At 42.0% G+C, this 24219-nt stretch overlaps 1 protein-coding gene across 2 annotated transcripts in view; it reads left to right on the top strand.

Annotated features, from left to right (window-relative positions):
• sema5a (sema domain, seven thrombospondin repeats (type 1 and type 1-like), transmembrane domain (TM) and short cytoplasmic domain, (semaphorin) 5A) overlaps window positions 1-22596 on the top strand; it is a 105721-nt gene extending 83125 nt beyond the window's left edge. Inside the window, exons 16-23 of one of the 2 annotated variants that reach the window (XR_011077786.1) lie at window positions 382-607; window positions 11384-11593; window positions 13731-13901; window positions 14098-14253; window positions 16219-16263; window positions 16858-17069; window positions 18814-19036; window positions 20237-20321. Coding sequence is in view for 1 of the 2 variants with exons in the window: in XM_068581859.1 (XP_068437960.1) it covers window positions 382-607; window positions 11384-11593; window positions 13731-13901; window positions 14098-14253; window positions 16219-16263; window positions 16858-17069; window positions 20237-20356 (1140 nt within the window). In the remaining variant the exon portion in view is untranslated. Of the gene's footprint in view, window positions 1-381; window positions 608-11383; window positions 11594-13730; window positions 13902-14097; window positions 14254-16218; window positions 16264-16857; window positions 17070-18813; window positions 19037-20236 lie in introns of both variants that reach the window. The other variant, XM_068581859.1, reaches the window with a different exon arrangement.
• The last annotated feature ends 1623 nt before the right edge of the window (window positions 22597-24219 follow it).

Raw genomic sequence — 24219 nt, 5'->3', positions numbered from 1 at the left:
AGGGGTATTTTGGGGGATGAGCCGTACTGGATCTGGCAGCATACAGTACAGTGAACCAGCCAGAACTGGAATCAAGAGGCTTTTAAGGATGAATGATGATGAAAGCTGTTTATTTCCTCATAAAAAAAGCTGTTTAATTTCATATTAGTCACTGCTGAGAATTTTCAAAAGCCATTGTCCTGTCCATTATTATGCTTGGGAAATACACCACATATTCTATCTGAGCATGTCATGTTTAATTATTGCTTTAATTATTGCTTTAATGATTGGCGATTATCTCTTCCTGCGCGGAACGTGTCAAATTCACCTGCCTGTATACGTGCTCGCCATGAGATAAATCTTTGATCAATGCAGCTGAATGTTTCCCGTCTCTGATCGCAGGAGTACCAGTCGTGCAACACCCTGCCATGCCCTGACCTGAAGAAGACCACGCCCTGGACCCCCTGGACGCCCGTGAACATCTCGGACAACGGCGGGCACTATGAGCAGCGTTTCCGCTACACTTGCAAGGCTCGCATCCCAGATCCCAGCCTGCTGGAAGTGGGCAGGCAGAGGATCGAGATGCGCTACTGTTCCAGCGATGGATCCACCGGCTGCTCCACTGACGGTGAGAGCAGAGGGGAGGAGACAGATGGTCTCTTTCCAGCTATCTCAGCCTCTGGATGCTTCTGTTATCTCACTCCGCAGGCTAGTTATTGGCTGACTCGCCAAAAGCCATTTTCTTCTTGCTGCCTGTGTCTGTCGTTCATTAGATCTTTTTTTTTTTCTTTTCAAACTTGCCCCCGCCCCCCCCTGTCCTGCAAAAGTTGAGCGAGCGCTATCTTAATCAGCTCCCGCCGTCGTCCTCGACTTCATCACAGGATCAAAGCGTCAGACATGTTAATGAACTTCTAATCCACAATGCCGATCAGCAGTTTACAAGTAATTTTAGCTCTCTTTCACACTCACACACACAAAACACAAACACACAACGATGCTCGCAAAAAGTTCAATTATAGTCTTCCAAAGAAGCACAAACACATGCTCTTTATCCGTCATCCCATCACTTCCCGTCTGCCTATGTGTGCACCACACAGTCTCAGTCAGCCACACCCCTCGTGAATTAAATGCCGTAAACGTTTGTACAAGCAGGCTGCAAATTGACAAGTTGTTTATGTTGCTTGTTGGAAGGATCTATATTAGAGGGGAGAGAGGCGGGGTGGCATTGCACCACAGCAAAGAGGCTTCAAATGCATCAGTTAAAGTTTCTTTACAACGCTTTGCCTCAGAGGGAAAAGCAGATTTTTTTTTTTTAAAGGCTTAAGAATTAGTACTTAGCTACGATGTGCCAGCCTCTCATAACTTTGACTTCTTCTCTGTCTCTGGGTGGTCTGTCGCTACACCACTCTCATGCCACATGCTGCGGTAATGACAGAGGACAGTCCTAATGTACAATATCAGTGGGGTTTCCTCTCTTTTGAGCGATCTTTTTTTCCTCATTTCTGATTATAAATCACTGTCTTTCCTCCAGCGCTGTCAACGGTACAAGTTGTTCTTTTCACACTTAGAATCCAACGCTTACAGGTTCCTGGAGGGTTTTAAATGAGTGCTGGCAGGAACAAGGCCAACCTGACTGCAGACTCAAAGCTGTAAGAGGACTGACGGTCACACATTTAAGACGTTATTAGTGAACAAAGACTTGAGCTTTAATAGGTCGCTCTTGTTTCTGATTAGCGGGAGGAAGTAACAGACACAATCTGTTTCATTAGAGGTTGTCACCAGAAGCCTGACACATCACATTAGCTTTAGTTTTAATTACACCAATTGAAAAACATAGGCGGAAGGTTCAGCAGTCACTGTTGCCTGTGAGTCAGGCTGTGTTGGAGGATTTAAGCAACATACAGGCAACAGCAGGCGGATAGTAATGTATGAGCCGCGCTGTACGGGCGTCAAATCCTTTCCAAAAACATGGTTGGTGGTTTTCACAGATCTGCCATCAGGAAACATGGGAGACACTGTGTTAACTCATCTTCTTCAGATGCAAATTATATAATTCAGACACCTTTTCTTTGGAGGGGAGGTTATAATTTCTGTTAATAGATTCAAAACTTCATTATACACTCAGTGCCAAAGTTTAACAACAGCGGTGATTAGTCATGATGCTATTGCACTTCATATTCCACCCACGGGTGTTGGCATTTTATCTAGATAACATCACTGCAGGCAATACTGCAAAGCATGGCCTTGTGAATAAAAAAGTAATTTTATAGGAAATCCAAAATGTATTCACGTTTCGTAAATGGTCAGTAAAATGTGGTTATTTTCCACATTACAACTGGTTCACCCAGAGTCATGGTTCTTCTTTTCAGAACATGTTCAACTGTGTAAGTCTGAGGGAAGTACAATATGAATCAATGTCATATTCATCACAAAAAACTGTCACTCAAGCTGCACAGTCGCGTACAGCACAAGTAAAAAAGACCTATTGAGGTGTGTGTGGCCTCTGTGGACTTCTCTCTTCTTATCCCACGTTAATTGTTCATCGAAGGACGTCAATATGATTTACTTCTGTGAGGAGTTTTAAGCCATAACTGTTGAAAAAAAGAGAATGAACTCCTGTGATTCTCTTATTTCAACCAATGTCAAAGCCCAGATCCACTGGGGAGCACTGGTGTGTGTGTGTGTGTGTGTGTGTGTGTGTGTGTGTGTGTGTGTGTGTGTGTGTGTGTGTGTGTGTGTGTGTGTGTGACATGACAGTTTTTGTTTCAATGTGTCTCATAGATGCATAGGTTTTTTGGGAACAGCAGTTTTACTTTACGGAAAGCAAGAGGCCATCACAGGATGATTACCGCCATGCTGGTGGTGTGTATTGATGTCCATAACCCGGGGCAAAGGATGCCAAAATCCCTCCGAGATGATGAAAACCAGAGAGAGATGGTCTTTCATCCGATAAAGATTTACTATTTGCATCAGGCAGCTTAGTTTCCATAGCTCCGCACAGAACCTGGGCTTTTTCTGAGAGAGCCGTCATAAAACAGTGTCAGCAGTGGAGCCTACTTATTGAAAAATAAAGTCATTAATTACATACTTTGTGACAGGTGCCTGTAAACAGCTCCAAGTCCTCTGCACCCAGATGTCACCTACTCGGTATTTAACATGTGTAGAAAAAGAATGAGAGGCAGTATGGGTTTGACATATTTCAGACAACGTGTGAGTTATAGAGACGCTCGTAGCTGCCAGTCGCTCCTCACATGACGCTGATTGGTCCAAGTTCTGGCTTCCCGGACACAAACACATCACTTGAAGCATGACCAGATGGATTTTCATGTGATTTGTGATCTTGCTTGATTTTGTGACGTCACAGGAGTCCAGCTTCCGTGTTACGTTTAACCCACGGCGGTGTATCCGTAGAACGCACAAAGCAGAAACGTATTCAACCCTTCATTAAACTCCCATTAAGACGGCACTCAAGTTGATACCCCGAATTGTTGAAGAAACGAGGATCCCAGGGATTTGCAACTGTAGTACTGATTTCAGTATGTAATCCTTTACCCGACTTGTTCCTGATAAAATAAATCTGCCATCGCAAAAAGCCTGTGTTTCTGCCAACACTATACGCATGTATTGTATGCATGTGTACATCACAAAACATCGGGTAAAAAGGAGGTAAAACGTGTAAATATTGTGGATGCAAAAAGGAGACTTTGTTTAAACCAACATCTTAAGCAATCAGGAGTAGAGACTTCATGCTCTCCCTCCAGACAACGCTGTCCTTTCTGTTTTGAAGCAGATGCATGAACTTTAAAAGACAATTTCGCTGGCTCGCCGGCGCACTGATGCCGCTCCCCCGCGAGTCAATAAAAAGCCCCCTCTGCCATGTTGTCTTAAATCTTCTTCATCTCTCCCTGCTCAGGCAGAATGTCACCATGTTTGTGGCTTGGAGCATCAAAGCTATCAGATATAACTGACATTTGACGAATTGGATTGTATTCTATGTTATTGACAAACACCTGGAAGTTTCGTCTGGGAAGCACAGATATGGGGAAATAATCCCCCTGTCAATGGAGACAAAAAATCAATGTTTGAGATATGTTCCTAACTTTCTCGACCACTATCTCTTTTTCTTTGTGTCTTAATGTCTCCAGTGTTATGATCTCTATCTGTCTTTATTATTAGAGATAGGTTATGAATATAGGCTTTAACCAAGCAATTACAGCGAGCTTCTATATACCATACTGACTTGTTTCATATCAGTGATCATAGCTTAATGATAACGATGAGTTAATTACTTAATATCTGTAGTGATTTAAAGACCTCTCTTGTCTTGACACCCAGTGATTAGTCTTGGAGCATTTAGAGCCAATTTTCCTTTCAACACTTTTTTTATGCCTGAATGAAAAAAATAACATTTGCTCATTGACAATATTGCCTTGATAGACGTGTAACGACGATGAAGCAACATTCTTCCCTCCCCCCTCTTCTGCAAAATTCTGCAGGGAATCTATAAAACATGGGTTTACTTTTTCGGCCCATTTCGTGACCTTTCTCGTCACTCAATACAATACAGTATTAATAAACACAATTTATATTCCTAGGTGGCTTTGTGAAGACAATTTTTTTTCTTCTTCTTATTCTCCATCTTGCACACCGCCGTAATCATATTTGTTTATCTATAGATTTCTCAAGGAGACCTCTGCAGAATGAATGCTAATAGTGCGGTGCCCGTTCTGGATGTGGGGCTTCATTCGGGGCATGTGGCTGTTTGAAGTGGGCTGATTGCTTATCGCTGGAGAGCGCTGCTCAGAGCGTCGTCAAGAACCGATCATCGCTGGCTGACTCCATCGAACAATGGCGTGAGGAGGAGTTTGCTTTTTAAATTTAGTATATCCATCATCCGGCCGCAAAAGTGAACTGCAGTTGATGAGCCGCGGCCTGTAAAAGCCCGCTGTGGACGACATGCTCAACTCAGTCAAGGTTTTATTTATTAGATTATTAATATTGAATGTGTCAAAATTGCGCAAACGTCGACACCGCGCGTCCTTGTGTCCACAGCAATACAGGCGGCAAGCGTGAAGTAAATTGGATAAACACTTCATGAGATATGCAAAGGACACACGTATATACAGACAGACAGAAATGGCTGACTCTGTAGTAAGACTCTTTGCTGAGAGAGAAAAAATGTACTCTCCCAAATCGTTAAATGAAGAGAGTATAAAAAGTTCAGTCAGCTGATCCTATGATGCAGCAGCAATAATGTGAAGTTTAAAAAAAAGGGCTCTTTTCCCCCTACATTTGCATCTCACAAAGACAGAAGCAGACACAGTGAGAGAAAAGAAAGCCCTGGAAAGATGAAAGAGATTTCTGTTGAAGACTGTGAGTTTGTAATTTTGCCGGCTTGTATTGGTGAGTGATGGCTTCATCTTTTTTCCCAGGGAGAAACAGTGGAGTGTCAGCAGCTTGATGTGTTTCACTTCAGCTGATCTGGTATCAAGGCCAGAGCCTTCTCATGGGCGACAGATTAGTTTCTCCTGCACGGATGTCATGAGCAGACACTGAGTAGACACAGGACAGTGCTGAGGGATGCCTCTGACGGATGACAGCCATTCCAGCATCCTTATTGTCTTTCTGCTTCTCTGTTCCGCTCTCGGTCCCTCCAGTCAGGTCTTTCTTTTTCTGTGGACATCTCATTGAGTATCCAGCGAGAAACAGAACTAACTGTGGTAATATGTAAAGCTGCAGTGGAGTTATAAAATATGTCTGGTCCATGATGTATGTGTTTTAATAAGTAGATATTATACAGAAAGGTCTTGAAATTAATTTGCATGATCATATATTATTTTAAACCATACTTTCACACAAAATGCTGATATTACATGGCACAAAAGTGACTTTTTTTTTAGACCAAAGGTTGATTGTTCTGTGCCCTCACACCGCGAATAAAGGCACCAACCAATTAGGCTGCGTTGTGCGGAACAGGTTTAGTTGTGCCTATATTTAAAGTTATTTATTAAAACCTTGATGGAAAACTTTATTACTCCTTTCAACCTTGACAAAGGCGGCGTTTACGAGGTTCCACTTTTTCTGTGCTTTCCCAATAAAAGTCGAAGACATATAATATTCGCAGGGGAGAATTACATATTTTCGTGACATTTAGTTGTCACGGCCCCAGTGTGTATAGGCCTTTAGAATAATAAAAAAGAAAATATAATCCTTGTTGAGCTGCCAATTCTCCATTTAAAATGAGAATTGGTAAAGGTGTGGCTTTATTGTGCATTTATGTGCAATTGCACTTAGATTATATTGCAATAAATGAAATGCAGTTTGATCATTCAATGTTGCTCTTTTTTCCTCCTTCTGTCTGTCTCTCTCGCCCAATTGCTCGTTCCCACCTAGTTACTCAGTCTTTACCATTTTGAAAGGCGTAAATATGATACTATTGCATCTCTTATAGTACAGTAGCTCTTATACGACTGGTGGTGTTGGGACGTCTCCCTATAAGATCTCTCTTTGTCTGTTACGCTCCAGTGAAGTACATAACTGGACATGTTCAGATGGAGCTCACAACCTTATTGCAATTATCCTCGACACCCGATTTGCAGAGTACCATTGGAGTGCCGATGACATTTGTCCTCTATGGAGCTTTCAAAGAGTGGCACAGTTTTTGGTGAAAGCAACATCGACTCAACAAATTAGCAGAGCAGCAAAAACATAACTGCATGTCGGAGTCTTCTTTGTTGGCATGAAGCTACTCCTTGCTGAACACGCCTGTGTGGGATTACGCTCTGAGCTCTTGAAAACATCATAACAGAATGTTTTGGGAGATTAGAAACACCCAAACAATGTCTTTGCCTGTGTTCCCTGACACCGGTTCACTGTTCACCGTTGCTTTTTTTGACCAATCAGACTCCACGCTGTGTCAGAGAGGAGAAGAGTGCTTTGGTACTTCAAATTGCAAGGGAAAAAAAGAAATGGCCGTTTCTTCATTGGAAGTTTCCCTTGGTAGAACAAACACGTGTGCTGTTTGTTGGCAGGTTGTTAAAATTGTATCATTCTTTTGAAAGAACCCACAAGCCAAACATGCGCTTGAAGTCTGCCACCACAATCAGCAGCAACAGCTGGACTTTTGTATTATCTGTGATTGTAGTGGCAAGAGGCATACATGAAGACAAAGTGGTCTGGAATTGGCCCATCATCTTTGCAAAAACATGCTCTTTTTTATTTTGTTCACTTGAATGAACAACAGCCAACTGACACAGAATACTTTTGTACTTGAACAAATTGGTATGAATGAGTTTTACCAAACATTTTTATGAAACATATAAAGTGTGAGGCTTATTTCCAACTTCCAACCAGTTTCTAGATGTAAAAAAAACTCCCGTAGTGACTTGAACATGTGGAACGTGATCCATCACAGTGAGCATTTAGTTGCCTTATTTTCTTGTCGAAGTTGTGTTATTGTCGCAACTTGAAGCAGCGCGAACCATCTTTACCATCATCCTTGTTGGCGCATTCAAGAGTTAAATGTCAGTCAGAAGCTGAAAATTCTATCATGCGATACTGAATCACATTGTCAGAAAATCCAACTCACCAAATAAACAACATCCATAGATTATGTGAAAACAATAACATGGGATTGGTTGTTTGTTGCATTGAAAGGTTGCTGTTCAGTAGCTGGCCAAATAAAACTTTGGATGTCAGTCGACAGTGATAGAGACAGTCTGTGAGTTGAAGTTATTACCCGAGAATTGCAAACGCTGTACTGAAGTGTAATCTACTGAAAGTCCTTCTTATAACAGTAAACCCTGCAAACGGCACAAAGTAAATAAATATGGCTCACGCTAACAGTAGGTTTAACATTGTGCTTTCAGTTCTTGTGTTCCTCTGAGCCCAAACATTACAGACAGACAGCGAATAAAACCCCTTCCGTCCAATATATCTCTGCAATCAAACCCATAAGTGGGGGAAGAGCAGAGGACAATGAAGGTGCAGGTTGAGCCTTTAATCCTCATTTCAAAAAATGTGTCACACTCACAAGCATCACTTTGAGTGAATTAATGAAACATCCCATAACACCCATAACTCCTTGGGCTCATATCAGGTTAGCATGTACATCCTTGTTCTTGGTTATTTATGCGTTCATGTTTCCGTGCATGTGCACGGATCCCTCGGGTTCGGTTTTAATTGCACCCTTACAAAGTTTAAATTAGCTTTTTCCAGGAGAACATCCCTCTGGAGAATTTCAGGGTCGACCATCACTTGGCAGACCTTAGGACAGAAAAGGGAGCTCTGTCAAATTGTGCCAATGTAAGAGAGCAGAAAGCAGGACATGACGTGCAAAAACTGCCACATATTTTTAAGATGTAAATATGGTGTACAAACACAAATGTTCACATGGAGACATTACTAATCTGATAGGGAAAGTAGAAAGCAGGGAGGGAGGAAAATATGCCGTTTTCAAATGTAGGACAGGGTGGAAGAAGCACAACTCTGCTTTTTCTCGCTCAGTGTGGTCCAGTGTTGCTCTGATGTCAATAAAACTTGTTCACACATGACAGTGCATCTCTTCACTGTTGAAGGATAGCGATTTTTCCACCTCTCCGTCTCTCACATCTGTCCGTCTCGAAGCGGCGGCGTCTCTTTGACTTGCAGATGTCATCTCGTCTCCATCTGCCCCTATCTATGTTTTTCTCACTTCATTTCTTCTCACACCTTTAGCTGCTTGAGTGCTTTTACAGTCGCCTCTAGTGTACATTCGATTGCACAGAATTGCATATATGTGTGCCATTACAGGATCCTCTCTTTTCTTATCCTCTATTTCCCACACATGCAGAAGTCTATTTTCTCTCTCACACAAACAGAAGTTCACATGTTTGTTGACAGTGTATTTTGCCTTTGAGCTGGGTGTGAGGTTGAGCGAATAAAGGGAGGAGGGAACCATTTGATTGCTGTAGTTTCTTTGCAGCAGAGACTATTGAATGGTGCGCTGGGTCCTTCTTAGTTTTGGCTCGGCCGAGCCCGTCAGGAGATAGAGGATTAAGTCTCGCCAGCTGTGTGTGGGTCTTGTGCAGATCGATAGATCCAGTCGCTGCCTATTTGAAAGGGAGGGCACCATGCTGTTTGTTTTTGGCGACGGGAGGGCAGTGGCTGTGAAGTCGCATTAACAATACGTGCAGCACACCAGAGCAGTCTCAGGCCAAAGCTTGAGCAAGCAGTGTGGGCAAAGTACTGTGTGTATTATGGGCACAAGTGGAAGTAAGTGTTTGCATTTGTATACATGTCGGCACGTGCATTGAAGCGTGTGTATCAAATGTGTTTGTTTGCATGTATGAGAGGCACTCCATTGCCATGAAAGCAGAGCAGCAGTCCAGTCTCTTGGGCTACGGAGGGCTTGATAAAGACTCCAGGTCAGAATAGCAGGGGGAGCTCTCCGTGCCACTGTCTGCTCAGAATCGATAAAGAGCGGCAGCCTCGACGGGCCTGTCAACACTCACGGCAGCTTGAAGCCGGGGAGAGTCGGCCAGTGCTCTACCAAGGTCGCCCGTAGTTATGAAGAGGTCGAGGATTTGGGCTAGGTAAACACACTGTCCTCTCCGTGGGAATACAAAGCAGCCATGCCACGCTAACTGTCAGTGAAAAGAACAGGCTGACAAAACAACGAGGCCAGGTTGGAGGACAGAAAGGGGGGGCCGAGCGACAAAAAGTGATAGAAGGTTAATGGGAAAGATAGATCGAGAGGCAGAGAGCCTGTGAGCATAATAGATGAGACAGTGATGAACAAAAGAACAAAAAATAAATCAGAGATTATAAAACGAGACAAAATGGAAGGTTGCCGTGGCATGGTCAAGTGGTTTAGACCCAGGATTCAGATGGGATTCTGCTGTCTGTTCTTCTCTTTTTTCTTTAAAGGCAAAGATATATTGACAGAAATAGCAGAATGAGTGAATAATGGCATGACGCTGAAGCAGCACAGACACACAAAAAAGACCTCTACTGCCATCTAAAAAAAGTGGATCAATGTCCAGTTTGTTGAATGAGTGACTCATCAGAGAAGTGCTTGGAAAGTGACTGTAATTTCCTTGAAGGTGATTATCTTTCACTCGAACAGATTAGTTCACTCTCTCTTCATTTAAAAATGGCCAAAAGCTTTTCTCTCCTCACTCATTCTACTCATTTTCACAGCGTTGATTAATGAATGCAGTAATTATAGTGTAATAGTAATGACGGTTTCATATTTCATTAGGAATCCTCTATTCGACTCATTCCAGTTGAGTGTACACAGATTAGTCGACTGATTTTGTTTGATGAGGGGGAGCGTTCGTGTGTTCACGGGACTCACTCCGCTCTCACTGAATCCATCTTTAGAGACTGACAAGAGGGTGAATGTTGGATAACATCTGTACAGCTGATTTCTGACACCATCAATGTGCTATCTGTCTATTTGTCCATGTATTGGTTTTATCGACCGACTAGTACAATATTTAAAATAAAAATAGCTTTATTTTATTTAATCGTGCTTACTTCAGTGAGTCGAAAATGTACCTTTACTCAAACAAGACTTAAGGTTGATCTACAACCACCCTCGCAGCTCTGTGAGGCTGTACTTAGGCCCAGTATGCTAAATGCTAACATCAACATGTGACTATGCCAATATGCTGATCTTTGGCATGTATGATCTTTTCTATGCCTAACATCATGCCAACAGTTGTTGTTTAGCACTAAACACAAAGATCAGCTCAGGCTGGATGCAGAATGTCATTTTACAGGAAATAAACATTGTTAATAAACCAAAGCTTTGGACAAATTGAAACCTTGGCCTGATGATGGCGCTTGATGAAAAGTCACGGTTAAAGTTATCGCACTTAATCCCAAAGGAATCCATTCAATATCTGTCAAAACCAAATAGGATAACCTGATATTTGTTTTCTTTATGTTTTTGCTTCTATCTGCAGAGAGACGTCAGTAAAATTTCAAATATTTGATAAACAGGCAGAACTTAAGATTGACAGTGTGCATGAACCTCCACGCTCTATGCTCATAATGTTCAGCAAAGGTGATTTTTAATTAAATCTCTTGTATCGCTTTGCGGCATATGACTTAACACAAAACATGTACGGGGCTTTGCTCTTTTTTTCACAAATCAAGTTAAAGCTTTTTGAATGCCTCTAAACGCTTTAGAGTAACTGTTATCATGAGCTGCTATTGACTCTCTGCCCTCGTCTCGCTCTTGAAAACAAATGTGAACAGCGATGCCAGGAATGGAGGACAAGTATCATCCACTCTCTTGCCAAAAACAACAAGATTTCATAGGAAGTGATGTCTTAATGCTGAGAAAAGCTAACAACACCGCAGGCGCGACATCTAGTAGAAATTGTTTTGACTGAAGTCTCCAATCTATTCCCAACAGGAGAGGTGCTTCGCCTTGGCAGGGTCTCAGGCCACACGGTGAACGGCGGCTGGTCGTCCTGGAATTCCTGGTCCCAATGCAGCAGAGACTGCAGCCGGGGGATCCGCAGCCGGAAGAGGACTTGCAGTAACCCGGAGCCCAAGTATGGCGGTCAGACCTGCTTGGGGCAAGCGCAGGAGTATCAGGAGTGTAACATCACCCCTTGTCCAGGTAAGAAATGCACACGTTTACGCGTTACAAGCCAGTTTTAGTTGCAAAGACTTCACTGTACACAAACATCAAACAGAGGACACGAGATAAGAACATTGACAAAACCAGAAGTCATTTACATAGCCAGCTCTCTTTGTCACTCACACGTGATAAATACATACTGCTGCACCATACTCAAACTATGCTGTTCCATGATTAATGGATAAAGGGTTACAGTGAAAACATGACTTCACATTTTTGGGAACCACAAAAGAAATCAGTTTCAGATAAGAGGTGTTTGAAAGACCCCAATTTACACCAGGAATCGAAAAGACAATTCCTGTGGCGATCCAGTATGTAATTACATTGCTGGGTAATTATGCTGCCAGCTATGGGAGGCCTTGTTCTGTTGTGAAAAGCCCTTAGACAATGCATTTTCAACACTCCTCTAGCGAAAGGCTGAGAGGAAGGTTTCCAATTAAAAGAATACTCTGTCTGAAAAGGGAAGTAAGCTGTCTAAATGGAAATCCAGTGCTTAGTTTGGCATAAAGCACACCTGCTATCCTGCACAGGCGCCAGGCAGACAAGCAGGAATGTTGTCTTAGATGATTATTAATCAATCCTTCTAGAGTAGGGCTTAGGTGTCTCACAAAAAGCCTGGATTTACGCGTCATATCAGCAGCCGCGATTTGTCTTCATAACTGCTGCCGCGCCGTTACCAAGCGAAAAAGCCAAGAGAGTGCACAGCCATCGATAACATTTTTACACCCGGTTAATTCATTCCTTGAAAGAGCACGCCATTCAGCTCCCAATGGTTCGAGTGTAGCCGCTAACAGGGTGAAGGTGCTATCAGCTGTGAGCTAAGAGCATCAGACTTGCTTTGTTCAGGAAGACTCTGCCTGTGTGGTTGCCACTGATGTTCTCCTATAATGTAGAGTGAATGCGCTTTGATTTTCCTGCCCTGTCTCACTATGCTAATACATGTAGTACACCTATTCTGAGTTGTTGACTGTAATAATACCATCGCTACAGTGTGTTGATGATCAGCTCCGCTCTCCTGTCCCCCAAAGGAATCGACTTAACTCAGCCTGAGTAGTTATGAATACTAATGCATACTCAATTAGCACCCCTCTGGAAGTGAGATATTACTTTGAGGCGACCCGACCGTGCTGGTAGACCAATTGTAATCCTCCTTTACGGCTAATCCAGTGCTTTTTAAATGTATGAAGGAGAAGGTGTTATGCCACCATCCATCTGTTTTGGAAACAAATGAATCTGTGTTTTTCTTGCGTCTGTGCCCGAGATGAGACAATCCGTCATCGAGGGCCAGGAATCGACTTATGTGTCGCTTTGTGAAAAAGAAATTACACTGAGATGAGGAAAAAGCATCGACAACTTCAATTACCTGCACTGTGCTGCCAGCCATCATCAGGTCTTTAAAAGAAATTCTCAAGTGGTTCCGAAAAGGTAATATCTCTCTGCCACAATGAAGTAAGGTTTTTATCGACATGATTGGCGATGGATATTTCCCTCTGTTCTGATTCACGGGCCAAAGATTGCCCCCATTTTTATTGCTCTTGCTCCCTCTCTCTTTTAATTTTCTTCCTCTTTTCCTCTGTTTATCTTTTTTGTGTACTGATGCCGTTGTGAGTTTTTACGCGTTTGCCACTTGGCACCACGTACAGTTGCAAACAACAACAAAGACAGGTTGTGATGCTTCATTTATCTTTATTAATAAGAGGAGATTGTTGAGTTCGGGCGGGAGGGAGGGGTTCAGGCATTTGCTGTAACAGCTGGATGAAGCACACTTCCTGTTATTTCAAAACACTCACACACACACACACACACACACACACACACACACACACACACACACACACACGTCCAAATTGCTTCATATTTCTGCGTCACGCATGGCTGTTTGAAATGGCTTGGAATGACTTCCAATCACTCGATGTTCAGAGGAAATTGTCTTTTCAAATGACCTGGAACCCAAATCCAAAAAAACACGTAAGCACACATTTTGGGGAATATTCTCCTCGAAAGCAAAAAAACTGTTCAATTTAGTGACTGTACTACACGCATCAATAACATAAGACTTCTTTGTTTATAATCCATCCGTTTAGCGTTAACATAAACACTGATCTCCTCCGTTTAGTGGATGGCAGCTGGTCATGCTGGTCTTCATGGTCCAAGTGCTCAGTGACGTGTGGCGGGGGACACTACATGAGGACGCGCACCTGCAGCAACCCACCACCAGCTTATGGAGGGGACATCTGCCTCGGCCTGCACACCGAAGAGGCACTGTGCAACACACACTCCTGTCCAGGTACACACACAAACACACACACACACACGCACACACACCTCAATGACAAGTAGGGCCTTGACTCGGCCACCAATCCATCACAGGTTCATTGCTTATTTTCTTTAGACTCATGCTGAGGGGTCACAACTCATCCAAACACACATATGGACACATATACTTCACAGACTGTAAGATATACTGTCAATGCCGTTCCTAGAGAGCTGGTCCAGCTGGTCGGAGTGGTCCCACTGCGACTCTAACGGGGCCCAGATGCGCGTGCGTCACTGTGATGTCCTGTTTCCCACTGGTAACCAGTGCTCGGGGAACAACAGCGAGAACCGGCCATGCTCCCCTGACTCCAATTTAATACCAGGTGATCACACACACACACACACACACACACACACACACACACACACGCTGTGTCCACAGAAAAACTGCTTCTCTCCTGTAATGTCTTGGCCACTCATGCATGACTTAATACACAACTTTGAGCACACACACACATTCATTCTCCATCACCCACCACCATATGCCCTCAGCGGCCATTCAGTTTATTTCTGAGAATCCTGTGATAATGAAATGCGTTACTGATCCCTCTAAGGGACTTGTATCAGGTCAGAGGTCAGGTTCAGCAGCAGGGCAGCACTTTTGAGCAAGGTAGGGAGAGTGCCTCTTGCTCAAGGACTCCCGAGTGCGGCAGGTGATTACACGGGGGCGTGAACCCGGGTGCTACACTTAAGGGCAGTCTCCCTACTCATTCCAACAACCCTGCTGCTATATTAGTTTCATTACGAGTCTAGGAGTCTTGTCAGGCCATGTAAAAAGAACTTACACCAGCAGTTTTACTTTTTTTTAATGTTAGATGGAAAGGGGGAAATTGCTCCTGTGAGGTGTTTTCTGTACCTGGTCTTTCAAGCGTTTTTATTTTTTCTATACTATTTTCTGGTATCCAATATTTTTGTGCTAATAATGCAGCCTTTCTCAGAAGGAGCCATAGTTAGTGTTAAATAGACGGTGTGCCACGGCTTTTCTGTTTGGGTGTTTGTTAACAATGTAAGTGCAGTAACTGTGTAAGATCCTTGTTTTTACAACTGGTCAGACAAGATCAACTTAATTGATTCCACACAGTGACTGTTCTCTCTGCCCGTCCAGCTTATTTTTCCTTTACATTTCTGCTGTCCGTATTCACGATTAGAGACATTAAATCAGTCATACGTAATAATATTCACTTGTATTGTATTTTTTGAATACAGACTAGCTGCGTATGTCTTGGTGATGATAATATAACACTCTGATACAGAGATGAGCATGTGAAGTGAACCTTTCTGACCCTTTACCCACGCGAAATACTTTTTAAATGTCACCATTTAATCAATTTGTTGAAGATATAATAAATCTTGCAATAAATCAAGAAAGACTTATGGAGACTCTTCCCTGATCTCTTCCTCCAGAAAAGTAAAAAAAAAAAAAAAACCTCTGCCTTTACTGTCTGTTGTGTGTCTAGTTACAGCTGCTAAGCACAAGTCAATCAATGCCCAGGGGGCGGGTGTAGCAAACATTTCGTTGAACAGTTGTTCAACTTAAATATACTCTTTCTGAAAGACTAAAAGTTCAGAAAGTCTCTCTAAAAAAATGCATATGAAGACATATCTCACACAAACCATTAGTATTGATATATCTTTAGACAGGCATCTCCGTATTGACAGCCGGTAATGTGAGACAGCCCAGAGCATTGATCTGTGCTGCACAGAGGACATTAAAACGCCTTTCTTTAATGCAGGATGTTTATGTTATTCACATTTTATCACTGCAAACACTAAAACTGTAAAGAAATGTTTGTAAATATTTGGGGGAAAAGTATTTTTTTATGTCCAGAGTTCTGGAGTTTTTAAACTTCAGGAGTCATTAATTTTGGCATTAGAATAAACATTTGATTGAAACACAAATGTATAACCTTTCTGTATTAATTAGCAGGGATATAATAATCATAAAAACCCTTCACAGGTCTTTACAGAATTACCCATTTGCCTTTATACCTTATCATCCATCCCTTTTAATGGGAAAGGTAGTCCATTAAGGTTCATTAGATACGTCTTGTACTTAATTTCCTTTAATGAGAGCTGATACTTTTCATAAACTGCTCCAGGTGCCACAGCCGTGATTAGCTGGTGGTTTTTTTTTTTTACGATAATCTGTTCCATATTGGGTACAGCTTTCATTTCTACACTCAACCTTCAAAGGTACAATTTGTCATGCTAACAAGAGTGTATGTGTAATGTACATTATATTTTAAACTTAATTCTGTTTCCTTTTGCTGCTTCTTTGCCTTTGCCAGAGGTCTCGATTGCACGCTCCAGTCAGGAGGAGAGGCGATGTGGAGGTAATTTGTGTGTGTGTGTGTGTGTGTGTGTGTGTGTGTGTGTGTGTGTGTGTGTGTGTGACACCTGGCCATACACGTGTACATATAACTCTGGCTATATTACTGCTTTCTAAACCTGCTTAACACACATAGATCCAGCTGTAAACACACGAAAAATCGGCTTATATCTGGAGGAAGTCAAAATACTTCTTATGGCTTAAATGACATATTAAGGGAAGCACAAAAAATATGCAGCATATCAGTTATTCTATTACCTATACATATATATATATATATATATATATATATATATATATATATATATATATATATATATATATATATATATATACTCTTTTAAATATATCTATATTTTCTATTTTTCTTCTTTTCAGTTGTGCTGATATGTACAATATCTGTATGAAAGTTGCATCTTTCATCTGTTATATAGTCCCACTTGCACACAGTCGCAACAATAAAATAGAAAGAGAAAAAGACTAAGAGAAGTGTCTTTTTTTATTGCAGAACACTCCGTCATTACCATATGAATTGCAGCTTCAATCACCACTTTAACTTATGCGAACTGACAGAGAATTACCTCCATTCTTCTTCCAGACTTTAACCTCTTCCACATGATCGCCGTGGGGCTCAGCAGCTCCATCCTCGGCTGCCTGGTCACCCTGCTGGTCTACTCGTATTGCCAGCGCTACCAGCAGCAGTCTCACGACGCCACCGTCATCCACCCAATCTCAGCCGCGCCGCTCAACACCAGCATCACCAACCACATCAACAAACTGGACAAATACGACTCTGTGGAAGCCATCAAGGTCTGTGGACAGGTTCGCACTGGGGTTTACTGCAGGTCACACTTGACTGATGTCCAGATGTGTAGAGGCAAAGCAGCAGTTTGTAACATTTCCTTACTGTTTGGCCTAATCAATTGATGTCACACTCCCACACCCCGCCGTTGAGCATCGGTTCGCCTCTTCCTCCAGTGTCAGTTGTGATTAAATACACTTCTTACTGCATGACTCTCACTGTCACACCACCTCCTGTCATGCACTGACACTCTCTAGTCGTGTAACGGATAGACAGTTGTGCGTATATCTTCTCTCCGTGTGCGCCTCTGCTGTGTGTCTCAGTGTGTGACTTTGTTCTGTGTCAGTGGTCATACACTGCTTTCTCATAACATACTAATGCAATTACTAATCGGTGCGTGGGAAGGTAATCAGCGAAGATGCTCCGCATCTGCACATTTCTCTGCTTAGACATGGGTTTTTTTTTTGTGTGTGTGTGTAATTATTGCATCCAAAATTGCAGACAGTTGGCTGCACCCGATCCAGTGACGGCACTCCAGCTACTCTCGTGGTACAAACAGCCTCTTATCCACTGATACGTCAGGCTTTTAGTGGCAGACTGAGCTGGTGATTAGTGCTCGTCCACAGCTACTCCATGCCGCAGCTGGGCTATTTTCTAAGCTTCTCCGTGAAATGTAGTATAGAGCCTTTGTAATAACGTCTACTCCCTGTACATTGTTTACTCTAAAAAGAAGCTTCAGAAGAAATTCATCTGGTTGCATGATGTAATACCAATAAAATGATTTGCCTAAAAGTATTTTTTGCTTGGCACAACCGGGCCACTTCAAGACTGTGGCGCCTGTTGGTCTTCCTGCTGATAAGCAGCTATTGGACATTCGAGGCTGCATGGCATGACTCATAGAGAGAAGCTACAGTACAAAATGAAGGAATATGCAAAGCTTTACAGACTCGTCCAAGAGAGCGGTTTAGCGCAGTTAATTGGTATTCTTCAAAGTATTAGCCTGAAACTCAGTTTAGTATTATAACTGGTTTTTTATTGCAGTGTTGATACATCAGGATTTTTTGGGCAGGTTTTCTATTTGTTTGTGTTTGATATTCTGTCAGAAGAAGTCTTCCAAATCAAACATACGTTATAAACTACGTGAATACCTGGACCTCTGTTTGCAAACTCTACTTATCAGATATGAACGTGTCACAGAGTGAGAACAGATCCTCTGGCTCTGAGCAAACAGCTCTGAATGTAATTTAATTGCAGAATAAAGGTGTGAGGAGCATTCATCTGTCATGCAATTACAGTCAGATGCAGAGAGCATAATTCAGTTTGTCAAATTGCAAATAGAGGCGGATATGAATATGGACAGACCACGTGGAAATACAAAAAGAGATGCATGAAAAATGATCACTGTCTAATTTTTAATTCTGCTTCCAGCCCTCACTCACTGAACTTAAATCGCTTGGTTGTTGCAGTGAATATTCAATCATTAAGTGTGAAAAACTGACTATATCTCCTTTGAGAATTTATAGAGAGGAATGATGAACACCTGATGCCAAATTTGCGATTGTTTGGCCCCAATCCTAATGTTTATGAGTCATTACTTTTGTTCTGTATTTCCATCTGTCTAGATGATAACCAACCTAAGTCACCATGTGGCAGCAGTGTTATGTCCAGCTACATGGTGACTGTTTAGGCTCAGACAGAGTTTGGCCTCAGGGTTTCTTTGAGGATGATTCTTGCCCATTCCTCTCCTTGCAGCCAGATGTATCGGTACTCTTGCCATTGGACGACCCAGCCATGCACCAGCCTCTCTCTGCTAACATGGGGGTGTCAATGCGTGGCCTGGAAATGTTCTACTAACCTCTACAACAACACGCCTCTCGATTCCCCCCAACAACTCTTTGACCCCAACCACCACTACTTCCTCTTCCCCACTGTGCCCTGCCCTTCCACTTCCTGTGGCACTTCCTGTATTTGGCAGGTTGGAGTACAGACTCTAGTTTCTCTTTCTCTGCTCAGACCCCGTCATCCCTCCATCACGCCCCCCCCACACCCACCTTTTCCCCACCCTCCTCTCCCGCCCGGCTTGTGAGAAGGCAGTGTATCCCTACTTTTTTTTTCTCTCTTTCAACAAGTGCCTCCATTTGCATGTTTTTTTCATGTTCGTCTTTCATGTTTCGTCCTCTGTTTTTACTTGATGGTTTATTTGATGGGTTGAGAAAGAAAATTCATTGTTATACGGTTTATTTTGCCCCTCTGTTACCTCTCTATCACTAATGCCACTTCCTAGATTAAGCAAATTGTGTTTACTGCACCAAAAACTCAAATGCAATCATTCTTTGGCAAATTAAAAGGTTTAAGGCCGAAAAACAAAGTAGATCATGCTAATATGTATTGTAGCACAGCTGTTTAGCTGTGCTACAATACTTATTAGCATAAAAGCAGCCATGGGGCCACCTGCAGAGACACATAACCATCGCCGAAGCTGCAGTGGTGTTGATTACATTCCCTCTGTGTGCAAATCACATAATGGGAAAGAAGCAAAAATATGAGTTTATTCTTCTTTTTTTTTGGCCAGCACACTTGTTCCCTATCAGTGTCAGTTGGAAACATCCATCAACAGCAAATGCAGCATCATCAAGTGTTCAATTACACTGCCCCAAGGGACTCCCAGCACACACTCTACACAACAGACTGCATATGAACGCATCCATTTGCCAAATTGCTGATGCTGTATTGAGCACCACATCAGAAGCTCATTCCGTGTTTACTCTGTCACGCGGGGACAGAGAAGATGCCCCCATGGCTCTTCCTTATTGTTTAACAGAAAAGAGACTCGCTCTTGATCAATATTTATGGCTTGGATTGTCCTAGAGCACCAACAATTGGATGGCCATAAAAACTGCTGATGCTGGGTATTAGAGATGACAGAGGTGGACATACGGACATGCATCAAAATAATTTAGCCCCGTGGTGGCTTATCATTTTTCCAGCCTGTTTGCAAACGCTTTGACCTTGCTCTGTGAAATGTATGTTTCATTCACTGAGCGGCCTCCCATTGATTTGTGTTGCTCCTTTTATTCTTCTTTTTTGGGCTAGATGGATTTGCTTTTACCTTGCCATCTGGGCTAAATAATCCCTTGATCCATACTGATTCACCGTTTCTTTTTCTTACCCACAGGCCTTCAACAAAAACAACCTGATTCTGGAGGAAAGAAATAAGTACTTCAACCCACAGCTTGCCGGGAAGACCTATACAAACGCATACTTCACTGACCTCAACACCTATGATGACTATTAAGCCTCTATTTGGCAGTTCAGACTCCATACCATAGCTGGGACACCAACCCTGTCATCCATTTTGACTGTATCTTTTTTTTTTTTGTGCTTTGTATAGAGATTCGTGACACCATGCGGGGGATAGTCCCACTCTCATACTCTATGGCAGCTGGTATGTAATGAAAACACAGACACGCAGTGTTGCCAACAGAGTGAAATGCCTACTTTCTCTCAGGTGCCTTGGGGTACACTCGGAAAGTTCAATTTTTTTGTGGGCAAACTTGCCTTGCCTCTCACTCAGAAACTGACAACTGGAATTCCCAACGTGGACAAAAAAGGGAAAAATATAACTCAGCTCAAAGAGCCTGGGAAATGTGATCCCCTTCTATCTTTCCTGTGACGCCTCTAAAACAGACCTGTATTTGTAATGATGGGGAATAACCACAAAACCGCTTTGCATGACTTCATCTGACGTGTTTTCTCTGATGTTCTGTTTCATTTTTTGCATGGTTGATCGCATTCCAGGGTTTGAGGACTCTCAAGCAGCGTTTTTTTGCTTGTCTTTGATTCAGGACTGGTTTTGTAAGTCATAAAAACAAAGACTGTGGTGATGCCTGGTGATATTTTACCATTTACTGCTGCAGTGATCTCCAGATGGATCAACATCCACCCCGAGTCCTAAAATCAGGATGTAGATATATGAAGTCTGTGGTCAAGTGTGTCCACTTTTTTTCTGTTTCAAGCTCTAGCAGCCAGCAGTGATTAGTGTACCATTTATTTTGCTTTCTGTTTTTTTATTTTCTGCATATTTTGCTTTTAAAAGTATACATGTTTTGTACAGAATGTTAAGTTTCAAGCCTATGTCCGTAGTTTTTCTAAATACATCTATTCAATGTCTCAAGTGTTTAAAGAATAAAACATTTCCTTTTGAAAAAAAAAAAGAAAAAGTCGATGTGCATTCTGACAAGTAATCAGTAGTATTCATATCAGCCGACATCAAGTTCAGTCTTTGTCACCGTACTTTTTATATTTTTTGTAAAACAAAAAATAATGTTTTTGAATTTTGATAGTGTTCGCTATTCCTTTGGCTTCTGAGTTAAACACGTAATTTGTGAGAGCAGGATGTTAATGGCATTTACTGTACAGATGGAGCGCAGCAAAGACTTCTCTCCTGAACCCCAACTGGAGTGCCACCCATGTGCTATGAGATGAAATCTATTCATCAAGTTAAGATATTTCTGTTCAGAGTGTACAACCACATATATGGTTGTTCAATAGTTCAGAGTCAACTAACTCTTTTTAAGTTTGCTTGTGTTACTGTGCATAAATTAAAATCTGCTTCGTACACAACAGGCTTGTCAGAGTGTGAGTTATACAGATTCATTTTTCACAATGTCTTATTTGTAGAGCTGTGATCTTGTAAAATGTGACTTTCTCTGCAGCTCTTATAAATGACTTGAAGATGGCTTGAACCGGGGTGAAAGCATTTACAAGTGTGGGACACTTCTGTCCTGTGTGGTTTGCTCTGACAACTTTAAAGACGCTGATGTTCCTCCAGGAAAGTACTGTTATACCACAGCACACAGCACGGTGAGCACACACCAGCACTTCATAAATCACTGAAAACAGGAGTAGAAGAATACCCACACCCGACTTTTAAAGGAGACTTCAACACAGCCCTGCAGTGACAAATGGCATCAGCAGCAGAAGGAGGATACCTGAAGGATACAAATCGCACAAGGCAGCAGGATAAAGGTGGAGGGGGCGATGTCTGAAGACCAAACTCTAATCTGTATGATGGCGTGTAACACCACACACAGTGCTGTTCCTCCATCAACCTTCAACTTGACGTCCCATCTGTGTGCTGAGGGTAATGAAGGGGGTGTTATTAATCACCCCGCCGTTTGGTCGGTTGGAGGTAAGGAAAGGTGGTGATCCAGCCCAATGTACAGCCAAGCGTCATGTGACTCCATTGAATCAATCTCTACCTTGAGTTCACTCTTAATACCTGGAACAGCAATGCAGACACACAGTTGGCATGTATGCACCTACTGTATATGGGCTAGAGGAGAGTGGGTATATGTGCAAGTGTGTGTATGCACACGCAGGGCTCAACAATCAGGTTTGTCTGAAGTAAGGTTATATACAGAAGTTCAACGCATAGTTGTTTTTTTTTCCGGAGCTGATGATGAACGTGTGTTGCTTTGCATCTATGAGACACGGTTTCCCAGTTCTGATAAATTTACCTAAATAAAGATGAAACGTGACAATTAACTTTAGTCTTTGTTGTTATTTGATGACCACCAGTGAATAAAACAATTTGTGTCAGAGCAAGTACAAAATGTGCTTGGGACAAGTAGATATTTGATCTGGAGACAAAGTTAAATAATGTTGAATCCTGACATGTACATGTGTGTCCAAGGTTGAAAAGTGGTGTGAGCAGCTGCAAAAATGGCCATTTCTCCCTCATCGGTTATCCCTAAAAAATTGACCTATACCAAAGCTTTATTGATGAATAATCTCTGAATGCACATATAATGTATATTTCCTACACACACACACACACACGCACACACCTACAGTCAGCAGATTGAAGCTCCTGCAGCACCATCCTCGCAACATGAGCTGTGCAGCTTGTAGTCAGTCAGACACATGTGACATTCCGCTTTGACAGCAGGACAATAAATTACCTTCCCAAAGTAGCATTTTGGCACTGCTAAAGGTCACAGCTAAAGGTCACAAGAGCAGGGCGTGTGCCTGTCGGAGAATCTGACCGTGTGAATGCTTGCATGAGTATAAAGAAGTCACAGTGTCATCGCTTGTGACTCGCCGCTCGAGATGGACCACCATCATCTTATTTTTGATGCATGTGTATGTTGACGTGGTTTAGACAGCCATGGTTCTCACATGATGTATCCTACTGACTGGCAACCCTCTAACTATTCAGCTATTTGCTTCATTACTAAATGTTGAGAGCCGTTGAGAAGCAGTAGAAATAGTCAAAATGTCATATATATATATATATATATATATATATATATATATATATATATATATATATATATATATATATATATATATATATATATATATATATATATATGTGGGCATTGCTTTCATCTGATCAAAAGGAAAAAAAAATTAGGCAAAAAATTTAAATTCAGATAACAGTAAAAGGTCATGGAATTACAAGAACAAAAACACAGTAATACATATATAAAAAGTTCAGTTATATTAATACAATATATTTGTATCACTATGGAGTCCAAACATATACTAAAATGTATCTAAAATAATGACCAATAAACAGCTAATCTAGAGTATCAAAGCCCTGCTACCACAGACGTTTTCTGAATACGTGTTTGACTAATACCCTTGTGATGTGATTTGAATATTAAATGCATTCACTATAAATAGCTTTCTCCAAATGAGCCAGGTTTCTCTGCGCATGTAACCATTCTGCTCATGCAGCATTCAGGAGCTCTGTTAATTAGCAGGCTGTATACAGAGGCCACTGAGTGGCAAACAAGGTGAGTGAAGGAGATTGTTCCTGTCAGGCAGGTAACAGAGCGTGAACGTCTCATTAAACACGTCGTTTTCCTCTCGAGACACGATTTTCTCTCATTCACGTGAATCACTGTTCTTTACTGGCCTTTCAGCACCTCTTCAGCAGATCTGACTCCCCGTCGGCACTGTAATATTACCATGAATAACCATACAAATGACGCAAATATTATACCCCCTGACTACTAATGCATCGGCTGTTGTTATTCAAGGCCAATGGTTAATCCCGCTAAAACTTTCTAAAAAAAAAAAAAGAATCGGAAGAACTAATAGCTGAGTGTGGGACCCCATGCAGGCAGCGCAGTGAACTTTAATAAATGC

This window comes from Clinocottus analis, unplaced genomic scaffold (genome assembly GCF_023055335.1).
Source record: "Clinocottus analis isolate CAN_PGR_092001 unplaced genomic scaffold, fCliAna1.0.p SCAF_18, whole genome shotgun sequence".
Lineage (NCBI taxonomy): Eukaryota > Metazoa > Chordata > Actinopteri > Perciformes > Cottidae > Clinocottus > Clinocottus analis.
This window is presented reverse-complemented; position numbering and strand designations above follow the sequence as displayed.